Source organism: Sinohyriopsis cumingii, chromosome 16 (assembly GCF_028554795.1).
Source record: "Sinohyriopsis cumingii isolate HCF-2022 chromosome 16, ASM2855479v2, whole genome shotgun sequence".
Taxonomy (NCBI): Eukaryota; Metazoa; Mollusca; class Bivalvia; order Unionida; family Unionidae; genus Sinohyriopsis; species Sinohyriopsis cumingii.
Genome location: NC_142976.1, coordinates 17,748,570 through 17,769,679, shown reverse-complemented (window position 1 = coordinate 17,769,679; position 21,110 = coordinate 17,748,570). Strand labels below are relative to the sequence as shown.

Below are 21,110 nucleotides of genomic sequence, written 5' to 3'. Positions count from 1 at the left end.
TTTATATGTTGAAATAAGAACAATTCTAAAGTGTTAAGTCTTAATGGAAATTTAATTAATCCTCATTCTAAAATCATGAATTATGAAAGTTCTATCACTTTTAGAATCCTTCAAAATCTGGCTCTGTATCAGACTCGCCAAACAGTTCACGAAACTCGGCTTCTTTTACGGGTGTGCTTTCATCATATACGTTGTCACTGTCATCATGGTCATCCGATAGTGTGTCGTTCTCCTTCTCGCTCTCCTAGTTATTGTCAGATTGAAATATAGCATCATCCTCTGTTCCATCCATGACATTGCTGATACAGCACTTCCTGAATGATTTTGCAATCATTTCCGACGGAATTCAGTCCCACACTTCTTTTACTCACTTGGAGACCAAATCGATGTCCGGCCTCAATAAATTCCCACCTTTTGTCATTTTCACAGCCCCTGAACAAACCCATTCTGCCCACATCTTTCAAGTATTGTGACAGTTTATAACTTTGAGCAGAAACCATGTCCACTACCATATCTCATTAAACAATACATCTGAGAGTCGGCATGTATTAATAAAGTCATTGGCATTGTGCAACAAAACAAACATATTATCCCCGAGGCATTTACCACAGATTAAGCATATGGTAGCTATTGTACAACACTCTACCGCTAACAAACGACTTTGCTTTACAAACAACTAAACAACAGTAGTATATAAACTGTGGCTGCTGAATACTTCTAAAACACCTGTCAAAGAAATCCCACAAATTGTATTGTTTTACAATTATTCACGCTGACTCGTATATTGCCCTGCTATTTACCCTTCCTAAGCGTGCGCGCAACAAACCCCTATGAAGTCTCTCGCTATTGTTCCTTTAAGACTATCGTACATGTATTTCTACTCTCGATCAAAATGTTTGTCGTATATACCTTCAGTATCATAATTGTTTTATTTTTTTACGTAGATTCTTTTCATATTTACACTGAAATAAGCTAGCATGCATTTGTACGATACCGTAGAGTTTAATGATTACTGATTAGCTGAGGGTTAAATACTTGACTGGAGATTACTAATATGGCAGTTCTTTTGAAAAATACATGTACCACCATGGCTCAAATAACACATATGGCTGCATTTTCTGGTGGATGGACATCTGTCAAATAGACGTCAAGTACGTTAAAACATGTTTTTCATTCATTATCCTACCACTTAAGTTAGAAAAAAAATATTTGTTTCACTTCACAACAGCACAAATCTTATGAGCCATGTGGCATCACTAGGCATGTGATCTCCTCTTTGGCGATCGACAGAAACAATACTGGAAATCGAGAGAAAAAGGCGTTAAAAATTTCAGACTTGGACCTTGGCCCGCAGATAAGCCGACCCCCCTTCTTCCAGGCCTTATTTTTTTCCTAAATTTTTCGGCTTATACGCAAGTATTTACGGTAGGCACTAAATATTATGAGATTTATCTTCTAGTCTGTAATTTTACATTTGCCGCCTGTTGCATAATGCAATGCATATGAGACAAGATTATGCAAACTTTTTATCCCTACAAATGTTACATCATCAACTGTCAACATTTGTACTTAATAATTTTAATTGACTTCCACAATTGTTTCTTACAAAATAAAATGCATTGTTACAGGTGTGTATCCAACTCAAGCAAAAGACAAATAAAAATGTTTCATTCATACACTGAAAACTCAATGTTGCTCTGAGTGCTGCTCAGTAAATAAATATTCCTTCACATTTTAATAGAATTAACCATCATTTTAATATAATGTAACCATCATTTTGATACACTGTAACTATCATTTTTATAGAATGTAACCATCATCTTAATAGAATGTAACCATCATTTTAATAGAATGTAACCATCATTTTAATACAACTGTAACCTGTCAATGAACTCCACATCATTAAGACACTTGACAATACAGTATGCACATAGTATACAGACCAACTTTCACTCAACTCCACTTCAAGAGTGAATTCTACCTGTCCAGCTTGTTGACTACCTCAGGCTATATCACTTAAAATTTACTGCAGGTAGTAATATCATGGGCTGACAATAATTAAGTCTATTGACCAACAGCACAGTGTTGCTCATACTTTACTCCACCTATAAATCCTAGATATTTCATTGCAGTAAGGTGTAATTTGGTGGATATTACATAAAAACAAGTAGAAAATGGCGAGTAACCTTTGTTACATTACTGTATTACATTCCAGTTTCTTAAATTCATTTTAATGTTCAAATTTTGTATCAAGGATACCTGCTCATAGAGGGGCAGCTTTAGTAGTACACAATTTGAGTGTCCTCTGTAAAGAGGTATTGCTAGTCAACAATCCCTCACAATAAGGACCTTCATTATAACATGGTTCTTGTTACAAGGTGGGTATTTCATTATTCATTATTAGATAAATAATGTACTTCATTACTAGGTGATCTTACAACATGTGTAAGATGGTACCCTTTACGGATCCCACAGACAGCATTACAATGAGGGATGGCTGTATTTTTATGGTTCCCATAGACATCATTATAGTGAGGGATGGCTGTATTTTTATTTTTCCCTAGGACAGCATTATAATGAAGGATGGCTATATTTTTATGGTTCCCATGGAAAGCATTATAATGAGGGATGGCTGTACTTTTTTATCGTTCCCACATAAATCATGACGAGAGATATCTGTATTTGTATGGTTCCCACAGACAGCATTATAATGAGGGATAGCTGTATTATTATGGTTCCCATAGACAGCATTATAATGAGGGATGTCAGCATTTTAATGGCTCCCATGGACAGCATTATAATGAGGGATTCAAGTTTTTATTGTTCCCATGGATAGCAACATAGTGAGGCATGGTTATATTTTTATTGCTCCATAGACAGCATTATTATGACGGATATTTGTATCTTTTATGGCTCCCATGGACTGCTTTTTACTGAGAGTTGGCTGTATGTTTTTATTAGTCCCATGGACAGTATTATAATGAGATATTTATATTTATGGCTCCCATGGACTGCTTTTTAATGAGGATTGGCTGTATGTTTTTATTAGTCCCATGGACAGCAATATAATGAGCACTATTCTCTAAAATTGTGGTGGTGTTCGCAATCAGTTCAAATTCATAAATACTGTTAATAGTATGATTAATACCAGTAAATAGCACATGTAACTTGCAAAAATGATTGATTTAAATCAGTTATCTAGATATCTGAACAACTGAGTTAATGATAAAATGTTTGTAATGAAACTGCTATTGTTGCAAAGCTTAAACATCAATGCACTTTTTAAAAGTATTTTATTCCAAGTGTCATATTGTTTCAAATTTGCATCATACATTTCTTGTTAGAAAATGACTGATATTTGGCATTTCTAAGTAAATAATTGTAAAGGTTTCATTAAATTTATTTTTTTATTGTATTGATTGTCTTTAGCTTTTCTTTGCACTATAAATCCATAAAAATCATAACCAGTGATTTCACAAAATTTTTTGAAAACCATGAATTAAGAAACACAATGAACAATGATCCTTCTCATGAAACTATAAGACCCATTACAATGCGACTAAAGGACCTCTTTCACTGAAACTTAAGGATCTCTTTCACTGAAACTACATGGCCCCTTCTTCAATTAAGAAATTCAATAATATATAAAAACATTTTAAACTACAAAACTTGTACCCACACAAATAAATTGTCTTCAATTATTTGTACATGTAAAAAAAAAAATAACTGCACAAAAAATGTAAACACAACTACATGGAAAGCATTATACATGTTTAAAGCAAGAGAAGTAAAAAATTCATCTCACGCATGCAATAATTAAAATGAAATTCAGCATAACAATGTCAGGGCATAACAATGTCAGGGGAACACCAGAGAGTGGTCTTTATGAGCAACTGGAAAGTGATACCAATGTTTCTCATCATGTAGTTGCAGGTGAAACAATAATTATGGCTATTTTTGGAGTTAGTTTTTAAGATGGCATTTTTTGTAGGGGAATCCTTATATTCTTATAATGATACACATATTTACCAGTGATGCAAAAATGGAATGCAAACAGAATGCAGAATGAACACAGATGAAGGCTGGGAAAATGTTGCATGAAAAATAAAAGCAGAATGAAATGCAAAGTACTTCAAGGTTTCCCTTTGACCTGTATTATTGTGTGCTGATATATGGATTTCATATCTGAACTGAAACTGATGCATGTGTATTCTGCCCCATACAAGTCTGACTCTCAGAAATTTTACCTCAAGTGTCAAACACTATATTTTGCACCATATAATAATCTTGCTGTTTGAAGAACCATGCCTACACACACACCTGACTTATCAATTAATTAGTTGTTTTCATTTAAACTTTTAAGGGTCAAGTGGGATAGTTTGATAATTGACACAGATGTCAACTTTGATTCTTTTGAATAAATGAAATGTAATAACTCTTTAAAATGCAAGACAATAAATTGAGTGATGATTGAAAATGGCAGATGAAAATCAAAAAGCATTGACTGCATTAAGTCACAGTTATCTACACTATCTGCAAAAAATTACTAAATATTTATTTCACTTGATTCTCTAAAAATTTGGTTGCACTTGTGATATAAAAGTAAATTATTTCACATTATTGTTGCAGCATGCAGCATTATATTATGGACTGCACAAAATCATGCCATATTAAATTTAATTTTCAAATTTAAGAAATGCATGTAATATAATGGAATATCTTCACTTATTTCTGTGGAAAACATCATCATCAGACTAATTCAGACCATACAAATGAACATGGAAGCACAAAGAAGTCACTCCTTCAAAATGCACATACAAATGTAGGCATCAAAGAAAGATCCTTTTTCTGAAACATTTGTGAATAATGATGGAAAGATTATTGTGTTTTTCAAGTGGCTGGGGTCAACAATGGAGTGCCTGGGATTAATAATCCTGAAACCATGCAGACTTTAAGATGACTTTAAGATGACTTTTCAAAAACAATGAGGATATACTGCCTGATTTACATTGTCAATGCTCCACTTACTAGTGTTGCTTGGGAATGGTGTTTTTTTATTGCCAAAACTGCCTCAAAACCAATTCTTGATCACAAATGGATCGGGACAAATTATGCAAACTGATTCCAACAGAATAGGAGCATGTCTGAATAAGAGTAACTGGAATGTGAAGAAAGTTTTTTTCACAATATGAAATACAAATACAGCAAAGAAAGCAATTCATTTTGTGTATTAACCATAAAAAATTATGGAGGCTTATAAATTTATAAGTTATTTTAATGCAATGTGTGCTGTTCAAATTTTCCTCTTTATGTTTTATCTTTTAATCATGTTGTTCATATAATAATCATGATTCTTTAACTTTTTATTTTTAACAATAAATGAAAATGAGTAAATGTATTACATGTATGTTTCCTTTCTCTGTAATGTTCCTGTTATTCTTGGATTTAAGATTTGTACTCAAAATCTTCAAATTTTGAATCTTGGAAATTTCCACCCCAAAATCAATGACCTTTCAGTTTCAAATCCTGAAGGAAACCCTAATCCTAAGGAACAAATATGAGAATCCATTGTTTTCCAGATGGTACTAAATTACCACAGATAAAACCCTTTTGAATGATAAGCCAGTAATAGATTCTTTCTAATGACAATGTTTCACTCTAAATATCCAGTTCTTGTAGCTGAATAAGGTTTACTTACATGTGAAATAAGAAATAAAATTTCACAACAAATAGTCTACAACTATATTTGTACATTTACTGCACTTGCAGTAACAAGTTTATCATCAATTTGTTTTGCTGATAATTTTTTTAAACCACAATTTGGATATGTAAGCAATAGTTCTCAAAAAACAGAAAACACAATTTGGTTAATTCAATTTCCATTTCATTCCAAATCAACAAAACTGAAAGAAAACAACAAAATGTAAGCTATAAAGCTAAAGTCAGAGTGAATTTCTGAAACCATGCATGAAAAAGATAAGATGATAGCTGAAATGCAAACATGAAACAAAAGCATACAAAATTAATTCCAAGTGATTTTCAAATGCAAATTAAGCACAAATCAAATGCAAAGGAATATAGATTTTAACGAAGTACCCAGTTCAGGGTCTAGTCTAAAGCAGAGTATTTTCATTAGTGGAAGTTTTAAACACTGCATATTAACTGATTGTTATTAGGACCAGATACCACTGAATAATATAACTCCATTAGTGGGAATAGTAGGAATGTGTGAATAGCTAAATCAAGAATGAATAGCCACAAGTGGAATATACAGTTTAGTCATTTAGTGATCAGTTTTAATTAGGTTACATTATGTGTTAATTACAAGTTATGAAAACCAATGAACAATCAGACAAGTTAGTATTGTTAGTAAGACATGCATTTGCACCAACAAAAAATAAAGCCACCATGCAAGCTCATAACGTTACCCATTTTGTCATGAGCAGCAACAAAGAATTTCTCTGCCTGGATCTTCACTTGTTTTACGTCTTAATTCCAGTAGCTAGAATGCTTATGAAAAAAAAATGAAAATAAGTTTTTTCTTGAATTATCATCAATGTTAAAAATAATTTCTATTACTGAATTCTATTGGTAAGCACCAACAAAACTATATCATCAGGTTTTCATTGTAAATAAATGTACAATAAAATTAAAGCAGTACATATGAACTCAATAAAGAGAATATAAAACACGTATATGCATCATACACATATTCAGCAAGGTACCTTTCAGTTCTATCAATACTCCATATGAAGAATAACAATGAAGCAAACTTTTCTGTCCCATAAATGTTATCCGACAGTTCAGTAGGTCAAGTGAATTATTTCAGAACATAACTCCTTTCCTCTGCCAGCATCCATCAGTCTGCTACTGTTTGTACTTGCTTATAAGTCGAATCCAACTGCGAACTTTATAAATTAGATCTGCCGTTACACAATGCACCAGTAGATCTAGACCCATACCGCTTGTTAGGTTTAATCAGTACAACAGACAGTAACGACCCTTAACTGCTGGCATATTATGCAACGACAGATCAGAGTATGGTATACGTTGTTTTGCAGTTGGACACTTCTAATAAGCGAGCATAGACGGTAAACAATAATAAACTCAACAGTACAACAATTTGAGTAGGGTCAGGATGGAAAATATTTTGTAACTAACCTGCCCTGGTAAATGAAAAATGTTTTAGGTCAGTAGCTAGTTATCTGCGATACAATGTGTTGCTTCTCCGACGTTCATGTGCACCTAGGAGTAAAGTCAACAGTTTTCTTGTTATACAACAAATTTCTGCGTGTGACAGATAACATCACGTGCGAGATGAAGTTAGGCGGGAATATCTCAGTTGTGAAGAGTAGCTAGTTTAATGGCTTACACTAAAACACACGACAGTAGTGAAGGGGGATCCTATAGGGTCTATGGGATTTATCATTAAAAACACCCTTGGGAACATATAGGGTCTATGTAAATTTAACATGGAGAAAAATCGTGGGAACATATAGGGTCTATGGGAATTTAACATGGAGAAAAACCCTGGGACAATATAGGGTCTATGGGAATTAACATGGCCAAAAACCCTGGGACAATATAGGGTCTATGTATATTTAACATGACCAAAAAAACCCTTGGGACTGTATAGGGTCTATGTAAAATTGAAACATAAAAAAATAAAAAATAAAATAAAAAAAGGGGTAGGCAATGGAAAGGCTATCTCTTTTCGAGAAATATGGCTGGCCCTGAAAAGGGCCTTTGGGTTTTCTTCTTCTTCTTCTAATTTCTTCTTTTCCTCCACCAAGTTCTTATTTTATCTCCTACACTCTTCTTCTCTTTCTTTTTTTTCTTCTCCTCCTCTTCTTTCTTCTTCTCTTCCTCCTCTTCTTTTTTCCTCTTTTCATTTTCTTCTTCTTTTTCAATTTTTTCGTTCCAATTGCGTATTCTTATTCTTTCCTCTTCATCCTCCTTCTCCTCCTTGATCTCTTTCATGACACCACTAATCTTGTCCTTTGCTTTCCTTAAGTTATTAATTTCCATCTTCACACGATGGGGACTATAGGAATAATGGTCTTCAACCAGTCTTAATAGCATCTGTTCCATTATTCCTAAGTTGTCTAAAACGTCTTGCAAGGTTTGTATTTTGTCGATTTGGTTTGACGCCATCTTCTTTTTATTCTTTGCAGAATGGTTTGAACAACGAACACTGTGGGTTCTTATAGTGAAAGCGCGGACGTGAAGGAAAACATCCCCCTAATAACATAAAATTCATCTTACCTAGATCATGACTAACATCGCGCGTACGTGAAGTAAAACATCCCCTTACTTTCTCATTTCATATAATATAAACCTCAACTATACTCTCTACATACGCTAAGAATCAATAAATAAACCCATAATCTACTATTCACACAAGCTTACTCCATCATTTACAAACACAAACACGCCATCACATACACTCCCACTATTAATAAAGAGTTAGTGTTTATATTCACACTACTCTACCTACACACATTGGCAAATCGATCGTTATTTCTTTTCTAGAGTATTGGGGTAGCCCTGAAAAGGGCTGTTTTGTTTGGAACTTCATGGACACCTGGTTAATGGTGGCACCTTCCAGGCCTGGCGCCACATACGCATCTTATCCCCCAGTTACTTTTTACCTTTTGGGGGGAGAGAGCAGAGGCAGGATATGTCGCTTCAGAATCCCAATTTTCGCTCTCTGGGATTTTGAAATTTTTTCTTCTCTCCTTTTCCTCCTCCTCTTCTTTGTTTCTTCTTTCCTCTTTATATATTCTTTCTTCTTCTTCTTCTTTATATCTTCTCTCCTCCTCTTCTTTGTTTCTTCTTTCCTCCTCCTCTCTTATCCTTCCCTCCTCGACAATGGCTTCCGCGGCCAGTTCATTTAATATGCGCCTGGCATATTCCAGATGCACATGAAGCTCCAACAGTTTCTCAAGTCTCGTGTTCATTTTTTGGTGTTGATCAGTCAACAAGGGTAGCTGGACTGCCGAACGAGTTTCAATTTATACTGAAAGCGCGGACGTGAAGGAAAACATCCCCCTAATAACATAAAATTCATCTTACCTAGATCATGACCAAAAAAACAACAACGCGCGGACCTAAAAGAAACACTCACTCACTTTTTATGCTACCCATCACTATTTTAAAATTTTTTATAAATCACTTCAATAGACTATCCACATACTCAAATCAATTCAATCTAACCCCAAATATACACCTCAAACACCAAAAAACATCATTTTAATCTACTATCCACACCAACTTACTTGAGCTCTTACAAACACTAACACACCAACACATACCCTCACATTTTTAAAAAGAGTTAGTGTTTATTTTCACACTACTCTACCTACACACATTGGCAAATCGATCGTTATTTCTTTTCTAGAGTATTGGGGTAGCCCTGAAAAGGGCTGTTTTTTTGTTTGCTATGGCATTCTTTTTTAGTTTCTAAGAATGCGATGTCCTCTGAGGATAGACTTTCTGGCAATAGGTCTGCTTCTTCGGAAAGAGAAGAAGAATTCTTTGGTGTCGATACGGCAATCGACAAAGCCTCTGTCAGGTTCAGGTTGCTGCTGTTGTTGCTGCTGTTGCTGCTGTCTCTGAAGTCTGTACTTCTCTGTCCATTCTTCTTTTTCCCTGTTCACTTCTTCTCTGAAGAGCTCTTCTATTAGGTCTTCAGTGATTTTTAGCATTCTCACATTCTCTATTTCTTCTGGCTTTGGTATCAGACTGTGTCTGACCCTATGCAAATTCACCTAGGCTTCGTTGAGTTTAGCTAGTTTGCAGCACATCTTCTTAGGAGGATGAGTCGACAATGGATGGTTAGACTGGAAATAACCCGGTTCTTAAAGTCAAAGCGCGGACGTGAAGGAAAACATCCCCCACACGGTTTTCGAGCCGCAACGTTTAGTGAGTGTCATGAGAGGGATAGTAAGAAAAAAAGAGCATCAATCCAACATTCTTATAGCTAAACAAACCACAAAGGCATTTTTTTCATAACACAACATTTTTTATTCAAAAATCACTTAACACTAAACAACAACTCTAACATTTTTAAACAATAATCCAACACTATAACATCAAACAATTTCTTTTCAAATCACTAACATTTTTTTCTCAATGTACAATATACTTTAAGCAAGGCTGACAACGTTGTGAATGAAATCGTGATTTCCACTGTTGGAAATCATTAGGCCATTGATGGACACTACGTTTCCTAGCTTGAGACAAAAGATAAGCATAATGGTCACAAAACCATCGATCTACTTTCACATCATTTCTAGCAGAAGAACGAGGATCAAAATGAGTCACTAAATGTTCTAAGGAATAGCCCAGGCTGCGATGATGCAGAAAATACACACAATATTGTCCACACACCAAAGAATCTGTGCCTTGTAATTTCACATTATTGAATCGGGTGGTTTGAGCATTTCTTCTCATAAAGTCAATGATATCGTCTTCCAAAGGGGGCAATCCGTACAAATCGAAATATTCCACACATCCTTCTTGAGGAAAGTAGACGGCTACCCAGTGGGTTCCTGGGAGATGACTGTCGTCCGTGTTGATCACGTAAGCTTGATGGTCTTTAGGTTTGCGATGAGGGAGTTCATCTTTAGCACAGACGACAGGATTCCAAGAAGCTGTATACGAACTGTGGTTCAAAAGGTAATAAAGTTCCCAGGTATCCATTGATTTGTTTTCTTCTTCACAGGTAATAATACGTCGTCAATTCGATCCTGACTTTTTGCTTGAAAATGTCTGACGAATAAACGGTTATTCGTTCTGTTTCCTCACTCTGATTTAGGAGAGCTTCGATACGATGGATCTCTTGAGTGGTTAATGGTGGACAAGAATGTTCACGCAAGTCTTTATACCACTGGTGCAACACGTCTTTGTCCGAGATGAGACTCCAAGCTTCGTCCAGATACTCGTCCAATTTTTCTTCTTGACTCAACATCAGGCATTTATCGTGTTGAATTTGACTGGGATGATCGTTTTGACATCCATAGCAATTTTTCTTGATCAATTCCGTCATTTTGTCGACCAAGTGTTTGGCAAAACAGGAGACTAAATGGGCTTCTTGTTCTGGCCATCTCGACTTCATCATGATTACTTCTTCTTTTTCCAGGGTCTCCTCACATTCCATGTCCAAAGTTTCTCCACTAGGTAAAGAGGGATAACAGTCTTCCATGGTTTCTAGTAATCTAGAATGACTTCTCTCAAACTGTTGATTTCTATGGTGTTATCGAATTCTGCATACAGGATGACGTTCAACGTTGGATTAGCAGTAGCGGGGTCTGGTTGGCTTGCAAACTGAATTTCCACACGAATCTGGCCGGATTTTATAGGGTGGAAATGTCCTTCGTCGCTGCCTTGATCTGGAGTGAAATCGAAAGCCCACAAAGCCTACCCTCCGTCATAATCGTCGTACGTAATGCCGTGACTGGTGTTGGTTCCTAACTGTCCCGTGGCTTCGTACAGGGACAAGTACGACCTCAAGTAATTCTTCTCTTTAAAGTTAGGTTCGAAAGGTCGGGTACACAAGGTCTTGCCATCGCGACTGACTTCGATCTTGGTCACGTCAAAGTGTTTAAAGTAGAAAGGATTTTTTTTCAAATTTCCGTTGAAGGCTTCATTCTCGACGATACCAACGATCAAACGTTTGGGTAGCTGTCCTTGGAACAAATGATCTTGGATCATGGATCGCTGTCCCTTGGGAATGGTGAACGTTTTCACTTCCACGCGTCGTATGGGATACTTAGCGGTCGTTCTGCTCAATGTTTGACTGATGTCGTTACCCACTTTAGGTAACACTTCCACGCGTCGTACGTAGAGCCTGGCTACCTCGATGTCAGTTTTGCAAGCGTCATTACCTATCAAATGGAAAGCGGCACTGCTACGATTCAGTCTCAGGCGGACATCCACTCCGTTTAGCAAATATTTCTCTTGCAACCACATGTCCAAATGCAAACGATCCATCAGTTCTAAACTTTTGTTTTCTATGATTCTGTTTCTTCGTTCTATAAATCCGTCATTGTTCGGTGGTTTTTTTTGCATCAGTTTCGAATTCTTCAAACTGGTCTGCTTTGTCAGCTTCCCATAGCACACAGGCATTGAGATGGGTGTTCTTGGCGTCTATTCCGTACGTCAAGAGATTTTCCAGGTACGCTCGATAAGGGTAAGTATCCATGCTGCTACTGACCAGTTTGTTGTTCAAGTACAAGTCCACTCCACTGAACAAGGAATGCATGAAATTGTTGACGGGAGCTATTACATCAGTATTTTCTAGGGGCGAATTATCCTCTTCGACAACTTTGACTTTCAGGTACAAGTAACTGCTATTCAGATCGATGTAATCTTCGGGCTGTCCTTTGATTTCAAACTCGATGGGAGCTGAGGCTGTCAATGAGGAGACGGGGTGAAATTCTACCCACTGGGATTCTTGCATCGTCATCATCGTGGGGGGCATGGCAAACAGGTCCAGTTCCGTCTTGGAACAAGCGCAAGATTCTCGGTGCATCATTTTTTTCTCTTTCTCAATAATCGAAAACGTCTAAGTCTCGAACGGTTCTTCTTTTCTTGGCCTTTCTCGCTTGAAGTCTAGTGAAAGGGTGTTTTCTTCGTCGTCTCTTTCTGCCTTGTCCTTGCTGAATGCCTGACTCGGTAGCGTGCAGAGCATTTATAGGTGTGTCTCGTCGGCCCAAAATGTCTTTGCCCGTTTTCAGCAAGACATTTTTGCCTGCCCTCATGAAGGCTTCTTTAGGGTTTTGTTTGTCGATGATGACATTTTGGAGAAATTCTTTGCCTTGCGTCAGTGCCGCATCTTTCAAGGCGTGCAATCCGCGTGTCACCATCGGTTTCAAGACTGGGGCCACCGAACGAAAGGCCGATTTTAACATGTCTCCTAAGCCGTGTCCTCGCTGTCGAGCCACCCCTTGGTACACTGGATACATGACTTACTTACGAATCGTGAGAAAACCGTTTTCGAAAATGGAGTTTCACCGTGACTTTTCCTTTGGTGAATGGAATATTTTGTCCCAAATCTCCTTTTATAGCAATGTTGACCGTGTCCAAATACGACTTGCTGACGGGTAAATAATGAGGATGGACAAATTCGCGGTGGACGTGGTAAGTGTTTCCACCTTCCTGGTCACTGGTCGTGGTACTATCCACTTTGAAAGGAATGACACGCAGTAACGGCACAGAGGTGTGTCCCACTACGTTGTATTCCACCACATCGGAATACACAAACATCAAATTCAGTCCTTGGTTCAGTTCTACCGGTTTTCCAAAAGCTCTGTAAAAATCCATATTATTGTTGATCTTTGGGCTCCAATTGTTTGCGACCATTGTTGGATGTCCACCCAAAATTTCAAACAAACTACCATTGAACCTGAAGGACAACAGTTGAGTATCCTGAAATTTCATCAGTAAGCGACGAGCCACTTTATGGTACTCCAGGGTGACACTTTTTTTGACTCTGTTCAGGGCTTTGCCAAAGGCGAACTCGAACCTGTCCGCAATAGTGTCCACCAAATGTTGGCCACTAAAATAAAACTCTGCCGGAATTTTCACGGTGTAGATAATGAAGGGTGGTTTGCTGGCTGGTTTTGTGTCCCCTGAAAACCCGATGTCATTCATGTAGTTTTGTAATTGTTCGTTCAGGATTTCCACCTCAAAATAGTTTTGCTTTTCGGTGATGTTTTGGATTTGTGTAGGGTGAATCATTTCTACTAAAGCCACTTCCCAATGGGCTTCGTGATCTAAGGAGATGGCCTGAGGTAATTTAGCCGTGTAACAGCACAACGTGTTGTTGGGAAACACCTCCATGGAACTGTCACTGGGTAAGGTTAAGTAAAATTGGTTTTCGTGACTCATAATTCCAGAGTTCTGAGGCTGTCCGAGGGGTTATTACTGGACGTCAGAGGCGTGTCTCCGCCCAAAATGGGGTTCTGGTTGTGGTTGGACTGGTGACTGACACTGGCACTGGACACAACGTTCCCGTTCGAGGAGAATTTCAGGGAGGGATTGGGAAGCAGGTAACCGATGCAACTGCTCAATAAAATGGTCCACAATTGTTTGTGTCCTTGTTGCAAACTCAAATTGGCAATGGCTGCCCCGATGACACAATACACCACGAAGATTTGGCAGAAAAAGACGATTTGCGTTTTAGGCACACGTTCTCCACACCACACCTACAAGGGTTGTTTTTGTAAATCTTGCACAGAAGAACTAGGTGAAGAAGGAGTGGTCGATGTAGCTGCGTCTGCTGAGTGAAAGGGCATGATGGTCACTTCTTCTTTTTATAGTCGATGACTTGCGAAGCGTCGATCCAAGAATCGAAACTGGGTGGATATCCTTTCCAACATACTTTCACTTCTTTGACACTTCGTTTGCCCACTTTACGGGTTCTGCGTTCCAGAATGCTTTCGATGTCGTACACGTCGTCTTCTTTTTTGGTGACACGTTGTAACTCGGGCAAATAAAACGTTCCTTTGAGTACTTCTCCGTTCATGTCTTCCAATTTATAGACGGCAGGATGACGGCCATGCACTCGTCCAGTGACGCGAAACAGTTCGGTCGTCCAGTTAGGTAAGTAACCTTTGTCGAAAGTGCGTTTGGTTTTGCCAATGCGCACCCAATCTCCTATGGCCAACTCTCCACTTTTCTTGGGGACAGCCCTCGTCGGGGACGTACCGAACAGGCGCTCAAACACCAGCACTTCGTTGTCGGAGGTCACGTCTTGCGGGGCACGTCCGATGCTTCGATGGTAAGATTGGTTGTACGCTTGCACCAGGTGCGGTAAGATGTCAATGTACTTCAGAGTGTGGTGATGCGTAAAATATTTCCACATGCGTTCTTTCAAAGTGCGTTGAAAACGTTCCACGATGCTGGCTTTGGTTTCGGGATTCTCGGTGGTAAAAAAATGAATGTCACGTTTCTTTAATTCTTTTTGGAAAGCTTGGTTCAGAAATTCGGTGCCTTTGTCCGTTTGCCATCGAAGAGGGTGACGACCGCTTTGTTTCAACACCCGTTGTAGGGCTCGCACTAACTCGCTGCTCGATTTGGAAGTCAAGGGCACGAACCAGGCAAATTTGGAAAAGACGTCAATGACACAAAACAAATATTTGTAGCCACGATTGTAGCTGGCCAAATGAGAGACATCGGCTAAATCGGCTTGCCATTGATGATCGATACCTTCCACTCGGGTGCGACTTCTGGCAAACTTGCGTCGAATGGGTTTGTGTAAAGTGTAGGTAGCTTGTTCTTGTAACCATCGTTGCACTTGAGGTAAACGGAGACTTTTCAGTCGCGTTTTGGCAGCACGATACAATTTTTGAACTCCTGCGTAACCTGCAGGATGGGAGGGATCGTAGTAAATGCTGGCTAAGACTTTTTCCATTTTTTTTTGTGTTGGTTGGTGTGTTAATAAGGCACCCACTCTTGGAAGAGGCTACTCTTTTTCTCTTGGGGTATTTTCTTGGATTGCAAGGCTTTGCGTGTGCGACCGGCAATAGGTGTCGAAGAGGAGGAGGATGTCTGAGCGGGGGATATCGGTTCTTGTTTCACTTCTGTCTTCACTTCTGTCTTCACTTTCTTTTTCTCTTGTGATGAAGAAGGGGTGGCCATCATCTTTTTAATCCATCCAATTCTGGAGGTAGGTGGTGTTGTTAACTTGCGTACTTTTTCTGGTGGAGTTAGAAACCCTTCCTCTTCTTCTTCTCCTTTTTCTGTCTTGACCACTGGTACTGGTACTGGTACTGGTACTGGTGATGGTGCTGGACTTTTCATCAAGGTCTTAAAATCTTTCAGAGTGGGTAGAGCTGTTTCGTCTAAAGCTTTCTGGTGAAAGAGTTGCAATCGTTGCAAGAGTTGACCGTACTTTTGCGATTTTTCTGTTTCGGACAAATCTTGGCGATCCATCAAGGACTGCAATTCGTGTTGTAACTGGGACATCTCGCTCAAATTGGGATTGGGAGGTAAATGCGGGGTGCGTTGTTCTTGCCACCGATGGTATTCCATCCATCGTTTGTAAGGCACTAAAGCTAGTTTTCGTCCTTCCATGGGGTTGTCAGGGGTCGATTCTGAGATCTTGGGACTTTCGAAGGCCTTTTTATCTTGCTCCCACCAGTCCTCCCAACATGGTTCCCAAGACTCCTTTCAGTATGGGGCCTAACAAGAGAGGCAAAATGCCTCCACGTTGGACCAACATCTTCTTTTTTTTGACGAATGGGAATTTTCTTTTGAACCATTTGGCGAAGAACGTGACGATGTTTGCTTAAGCATTGTTTCTGGTGTTTGGACAAAGGGATCGTGCCTTTCAAAACGTTCAAACAACATTCGCACACGGTATCGATGACCTCTTTGGAGGCCGTTTGAATGAGTTTTTTTCGTAGGGGTGGAGAAGCTTTGGACAGGACAGATAACAGGTCCCCATGTTTGGCTAAACGTGGTGGCAGTCCTTTCCTTTTCTTTCCTTGGGGTTTTCTGGAGGGTGACATCTTTGAGTCTTCAGGAGCACCAAAAGAACACTGATACCCTACTTGGTCACAGGCCTTTTTTATACTGGAATGCGTCGCCACTGATTGTCTTTACGGCGTATCAATTTCATGACAGGCATGACACGTCGTGCAGGGGTACGTAACGGACTAAATCGAGTCAGTTCTTGCTTGGACAAATCCAGTAAACTTTGTAACATGCCCGATCATTTATGGACTTTGATTTTGGGAGAAGGTAATTTGTGAGCAGCAGCCACTGCCGCTAAATTGGAAGGTCCTGCCACTGGGGAAGTTCTTTTGGGGGTCATCAACGGAGAAGTTCTTGGTGTGATTAACGTCTCCAAGTACTCTTCAGTTCCTGGTGACATCAACGGAGAAGTGGATAAACGTGAGGCTGTCGGAGACACAGTCACCGCTGTGGCAGGTCGTGGTTTGCGAGTGTAAGGCTGCGTCCTGGCCGCAGTGCCTCTCTTGCGACTAGTTTTCTTCTGTGGACTTTTCTTTTTCTGGGGACTTTTTCTCTGTTTCTTTTTCTGGGGGCTTCTTTTCTTTTTCCGGGGTGGTGTCTGGTAAGAGGAGGGTCCCGCCACTGGAGAAGTTCTTCTCTTTGGGGACCTGGTCTTTTTCTTTTTCTTCTTGGGGCTTCGTTGGACTTTTGTCTTAGGGATAACTTTGGGGGCATTAGGATCCCATCTTAAGAGTGAGCGAATGATGACCCCTCCTAGAGTACCGCTCCCTCCAGGTTTCAAAATGATTTGGTTTTTGGTTTGAGTGTCGATGCGGGGATCGGCCAGTTGGACCAAAGCGACTTTGTTTCGATCGAAAAAGCGTTGGGTTTGATGAGGAATCTGAATGATTCCTTGGAATAATTGACGTGCCGTCACCGTAAACCATCGTAAGACTTCTTTGAGGCTAGCTTCTAAGACACGAGCTCGTGTTTGTGGATCTTTTTCTCGACTGATGCCATACAAGGCACGAATCAATTTGACGGGAAGATGCGACTGAAGGGACGTCATGTTCACACTGTGTGAGACAGACGAAAAAGGGTCTGAGGTTTTTATAGATTTTTTGATGGGGAGTGAAATGAAGTCGAGGACGGAGACGTGTACAGGACAGGCCCTCCGTCTTGGCACCAGTGGTGAAACAAGTGGGTACGAAATCGCAAATCCTCGGGAGTGGTAGGTTTCAAATCGACGAGTAAATAGGCGTGTGGCGTTTGAATGGCATCGTCGTACGCCTGAGTCAGCCAAGGCGTTCCTAACTGTTTGGCTAAGACTTGCACTTGCGATTTATCTCGAGGGCTTTTAAACAAGACCACGTAATGTGCATTGAGACTGATGGTGCGATGGGCTTTACTTTGTTGAAACAAATTTTGGGTGATGTAAACGACACTGGCATTACGGTGATGCCCTTTGCGCGTGAACCACAATTTAATTTCTTCTTCGTCTTCTCCTAACATGTCGTCGAAAATGACCAAATGGGTTTGACGGGAGTCAGAGACGATGCCGTCGTCTTCTTTAGGAATGCCTTCCACAAACACGATGGAATCGCCTTGACTTTCTCGCATGAGGCTGTACGCCGATTGCCACTCTTTGTAACACCACACGATCCGTTGAGGGGGTCGATCGATCAAATGATGTTTATGTTCGATCAAACGTTTGACGAATTCGGTTTTGCCTGAACCGCTAGGTCCAGCAATGAGCATGTTAAAGGGATGGCGAAGATACAAAGCCTCCCAACTGGCACGATCTAAGTGTTCGTCGATGACTTTGACAGTAGAGGAAGAGGGAGCAGAGACAGCAGAGGTAGCCATGGTGTGAGAAATGTCACTTGTGACACGAAAAACAAACAAGACAAGAGTTTATATACTTTTTCAGAACACGTTTATTGAATGTTTTTTTTCAAACATGAATACGAAAGACAAAAATACATAAAAGCCAAAGGCTTAAGTACAAGGATAAAAGGCACATGATAACTATGAACGTGGAATAAACACAAGTGTCTTTACAACAACATGTTTTGGGTAATGTTCTAACCAGTTCTATAGTAGGGGGTAAGGTCACACAAGTGTCCTCCCGAAAGGGTCTTTCAGGCCTGTCCACGACAGTCCTGTCCTGGGTGACGGGTTCTTCTGGCACCGTCACTAACACGGGTTGAAAAGTAACTTTTTTCCTTGAACAACTCTCGTGCATACTGGGCCACTTCTTGGGTCCAAGCCTCAAAACCCCATTCTTTCCAGGCACGGACATCTGTCCAATGGGGATGTAAGTCACAAGCTACACACACATCGTCATACACGTCTTGGGTAGCTAAAAGTTGACGAATCTTTTTTTCCTGTTGAGGTCGAGAAGTATCCAGATGAAACCGCAAGGCTTTGAGCAAAAGGAGTTTTTCGTGACCATTTAAGGCCATGGAGGTGGTAAGTACTGATCGTAAAGAGTCCACAAGGAATCGGCTGGTAAACGAAATCCCAGAAAACAAGTCACTAAGACACACACCACTTGTCGTCCCAAATTGAATGGATACAGTTCTTGTAATAATCGATGGTAATGATCCACGGTTTGAATATGGTCATTGAGTTCCTTCCACGGAATCTGTTGGATGACATGTGACATAAACCGTGGCATGGCAGCCTGTTTTTATATTCTCTTTTTTTCGGATGCAATACACGTACTTTCTAGCCAGAGATCTTCGTTCTCCAGTAGGGAATCTAAATCTTGCATACTGTAACCGAAACGTCAGAGTTCGATTAGGTGTTTCCTCTTCCGCTAAGCAGATTCCACGTAAAATATGTTTGTAATCCTTTAACTTGTCTTCCTCAATGCGTTGCACTAGGTGAATCTCGAAGTAACCATAATCATGAACATGTCGATCATTAGCGACCTCAAAGTTTCGAACAATGTCTGACCATTGAAAGAATTTCTGACGAATCAGTTCTCTTATACCATTCAGGTACCAGTGGTTAAAGATCTGGTGACGTAACGGATGCAATTGTTCTTTACGTTTCACTTGTATTTTGACTAGCTCTCGGTAAATACGTTCTCTCAACTCCACAGGCAAAGCACGAATGTTCTCTAGCAAAGTATCCATGAATAGGTCATACTAAATCCTCTTTGGTCTGACACAAGATATGTACTCTTTGCACAAACATGGTTTTACTTCAGTGTCGAATTTAAATCGTTGAGTCACTAATCTACACATTACAATTCGTTCAGAAGTTTCCTCTTTCACTAAGTTGACATTGTGTTCAAGATGTTGGTAATTCGTTAACTCTTCCTCTGGAATTCGATGCAGTAAGTTTACAGTGATGTAGTAGATAGAATCGTCCATACCAAACCAATCCTTTTTAAAACTAGAGGATCGTTGATCAATGTCCGTCCGATGGAACACTTTCAATTGAATCAGTCCTTGTATAGCCTTCAGGTACCAGTGGTTCAAACACCGGTGACGTAACGGATGCAATTGTTCTTTACGTTTCACTTGTATTTTAACTAGTTCTCGGTAAATGCGTTCTCTCAACTCCACAGGCAAAGCACAAATGTTCTCTTGTAAAGTATCCATGAACAGATTATTATGGTAAGAAGTTACTTCAATGTCTCGGTCCCACTAAGGGTAAGTAATGACAATTCGGTGACCATCGAGCATGTTCTACGTAGGCCGAATCTTGCGGTTCCCAGTGGTGAAGTGACACACCACAACTGAAGCACTTGATTTTATCTCCTTCACCCAAGTAGAAAAATCCGGCTCTGGCTAATTCTTCGGGGGTCGGTCCTCCCAGATACTTTGGCCATTTTCCTTTGAACGATTGAAGACGATTTTCAAAGTCGCAGTATTCCGACAAACGCACAGGGAACGAATATTCGTCTTTCACAGGTTCGTTTCGATGAGGGTTAAGTGACATAGGTAGGAGTTTGCTCAGGGCTGGATGACATCCGTAAGGGGGTAGACGTGAAGGTGGACATTCCCCTTTAAAACGAAACCCAGTAAAATGTCCAAGAGGACGAGCGGCATCACTTTCGCATCCCACAGGTTTGACACGCACAGCATCGCTTTCCATGATAGGGGTAGGGACACTAAAGTTCCCATGATGCTTTACGGTATCGCTCAGGTCACAACGTACAGCATCGTACCCATCGCAAGGCTCACAATCGCACTCGTCTGCAAACTCCGTTACGCAATTACAACGGTAACCACATGGACAATCGCAGTTTCCTTCCGGACATTTTCCGTCGCAATGCCTGGGTCTTATCCATCCAGTATTAGTCACACTAGAGGAAGATACAACTTTTTTACAATCCCCAAACTGGAACGATGTCTCTTTCAAAGTATTCATCTTGTTCGCTCGGTCTTGGTAGTCCCAATGAACTATCGATCTTGCCTAGGGTTCCTTTTTATATACAGACCAATACCAACGTGACCGTAAGGTAAGGTGAAATGATTGGGAAGTCGCACTCGCTTCTGGTACACGATTTGATAGACTTTTTCCAAGGGTCGACTGACGATGTGGTGAGTGGGTAAACGTACAATCTTGTTCGGTTGATAGGTGGTCACTTTAAAGTTTCCATCATCTCCCGATTGCAAGGCTTCTTTCAATAC

At 39.8% G+C, this 21,110-nt stretch overlaps 1 protein-coding gene across 3 annotated transcripts in view; it reads right to left on the bottom strand.

The window, feature by feature from the left end:
• LOC149780004 (uncharacterized) overlaps window positions 1-7,329 on the bottom strand; it is a 41,688-nt gene extending 34,359 nt beyond the window's left edge. For 2 of the 3 annotated variants that reach the window (XM_089936727.1, XM_089936728.1), the window contains exons 1-2: window positions 7,162-7,329; window positions 6,429-6,510 (exon numbers count right to left, since the gene is read on the bottom strand). Coding sequence is in view for 1 of the 3 variants with exons in the window: in XM_089936728.1 (XP_089792854.1) it covers window positions 6,429-6,432 (4 nt within the window). In the remaining 2 variants the exon portion in view is untranslated. The remainder of the gene's footprint in view (window positions 1-6,428; window positions 6,511-7,161) is intronic. The other variant, XM_089936729.1, reaches the window with a different exon arrangement.
• Window positions 7,330-21,110: the final 13,781 nt, after the last annotated feature.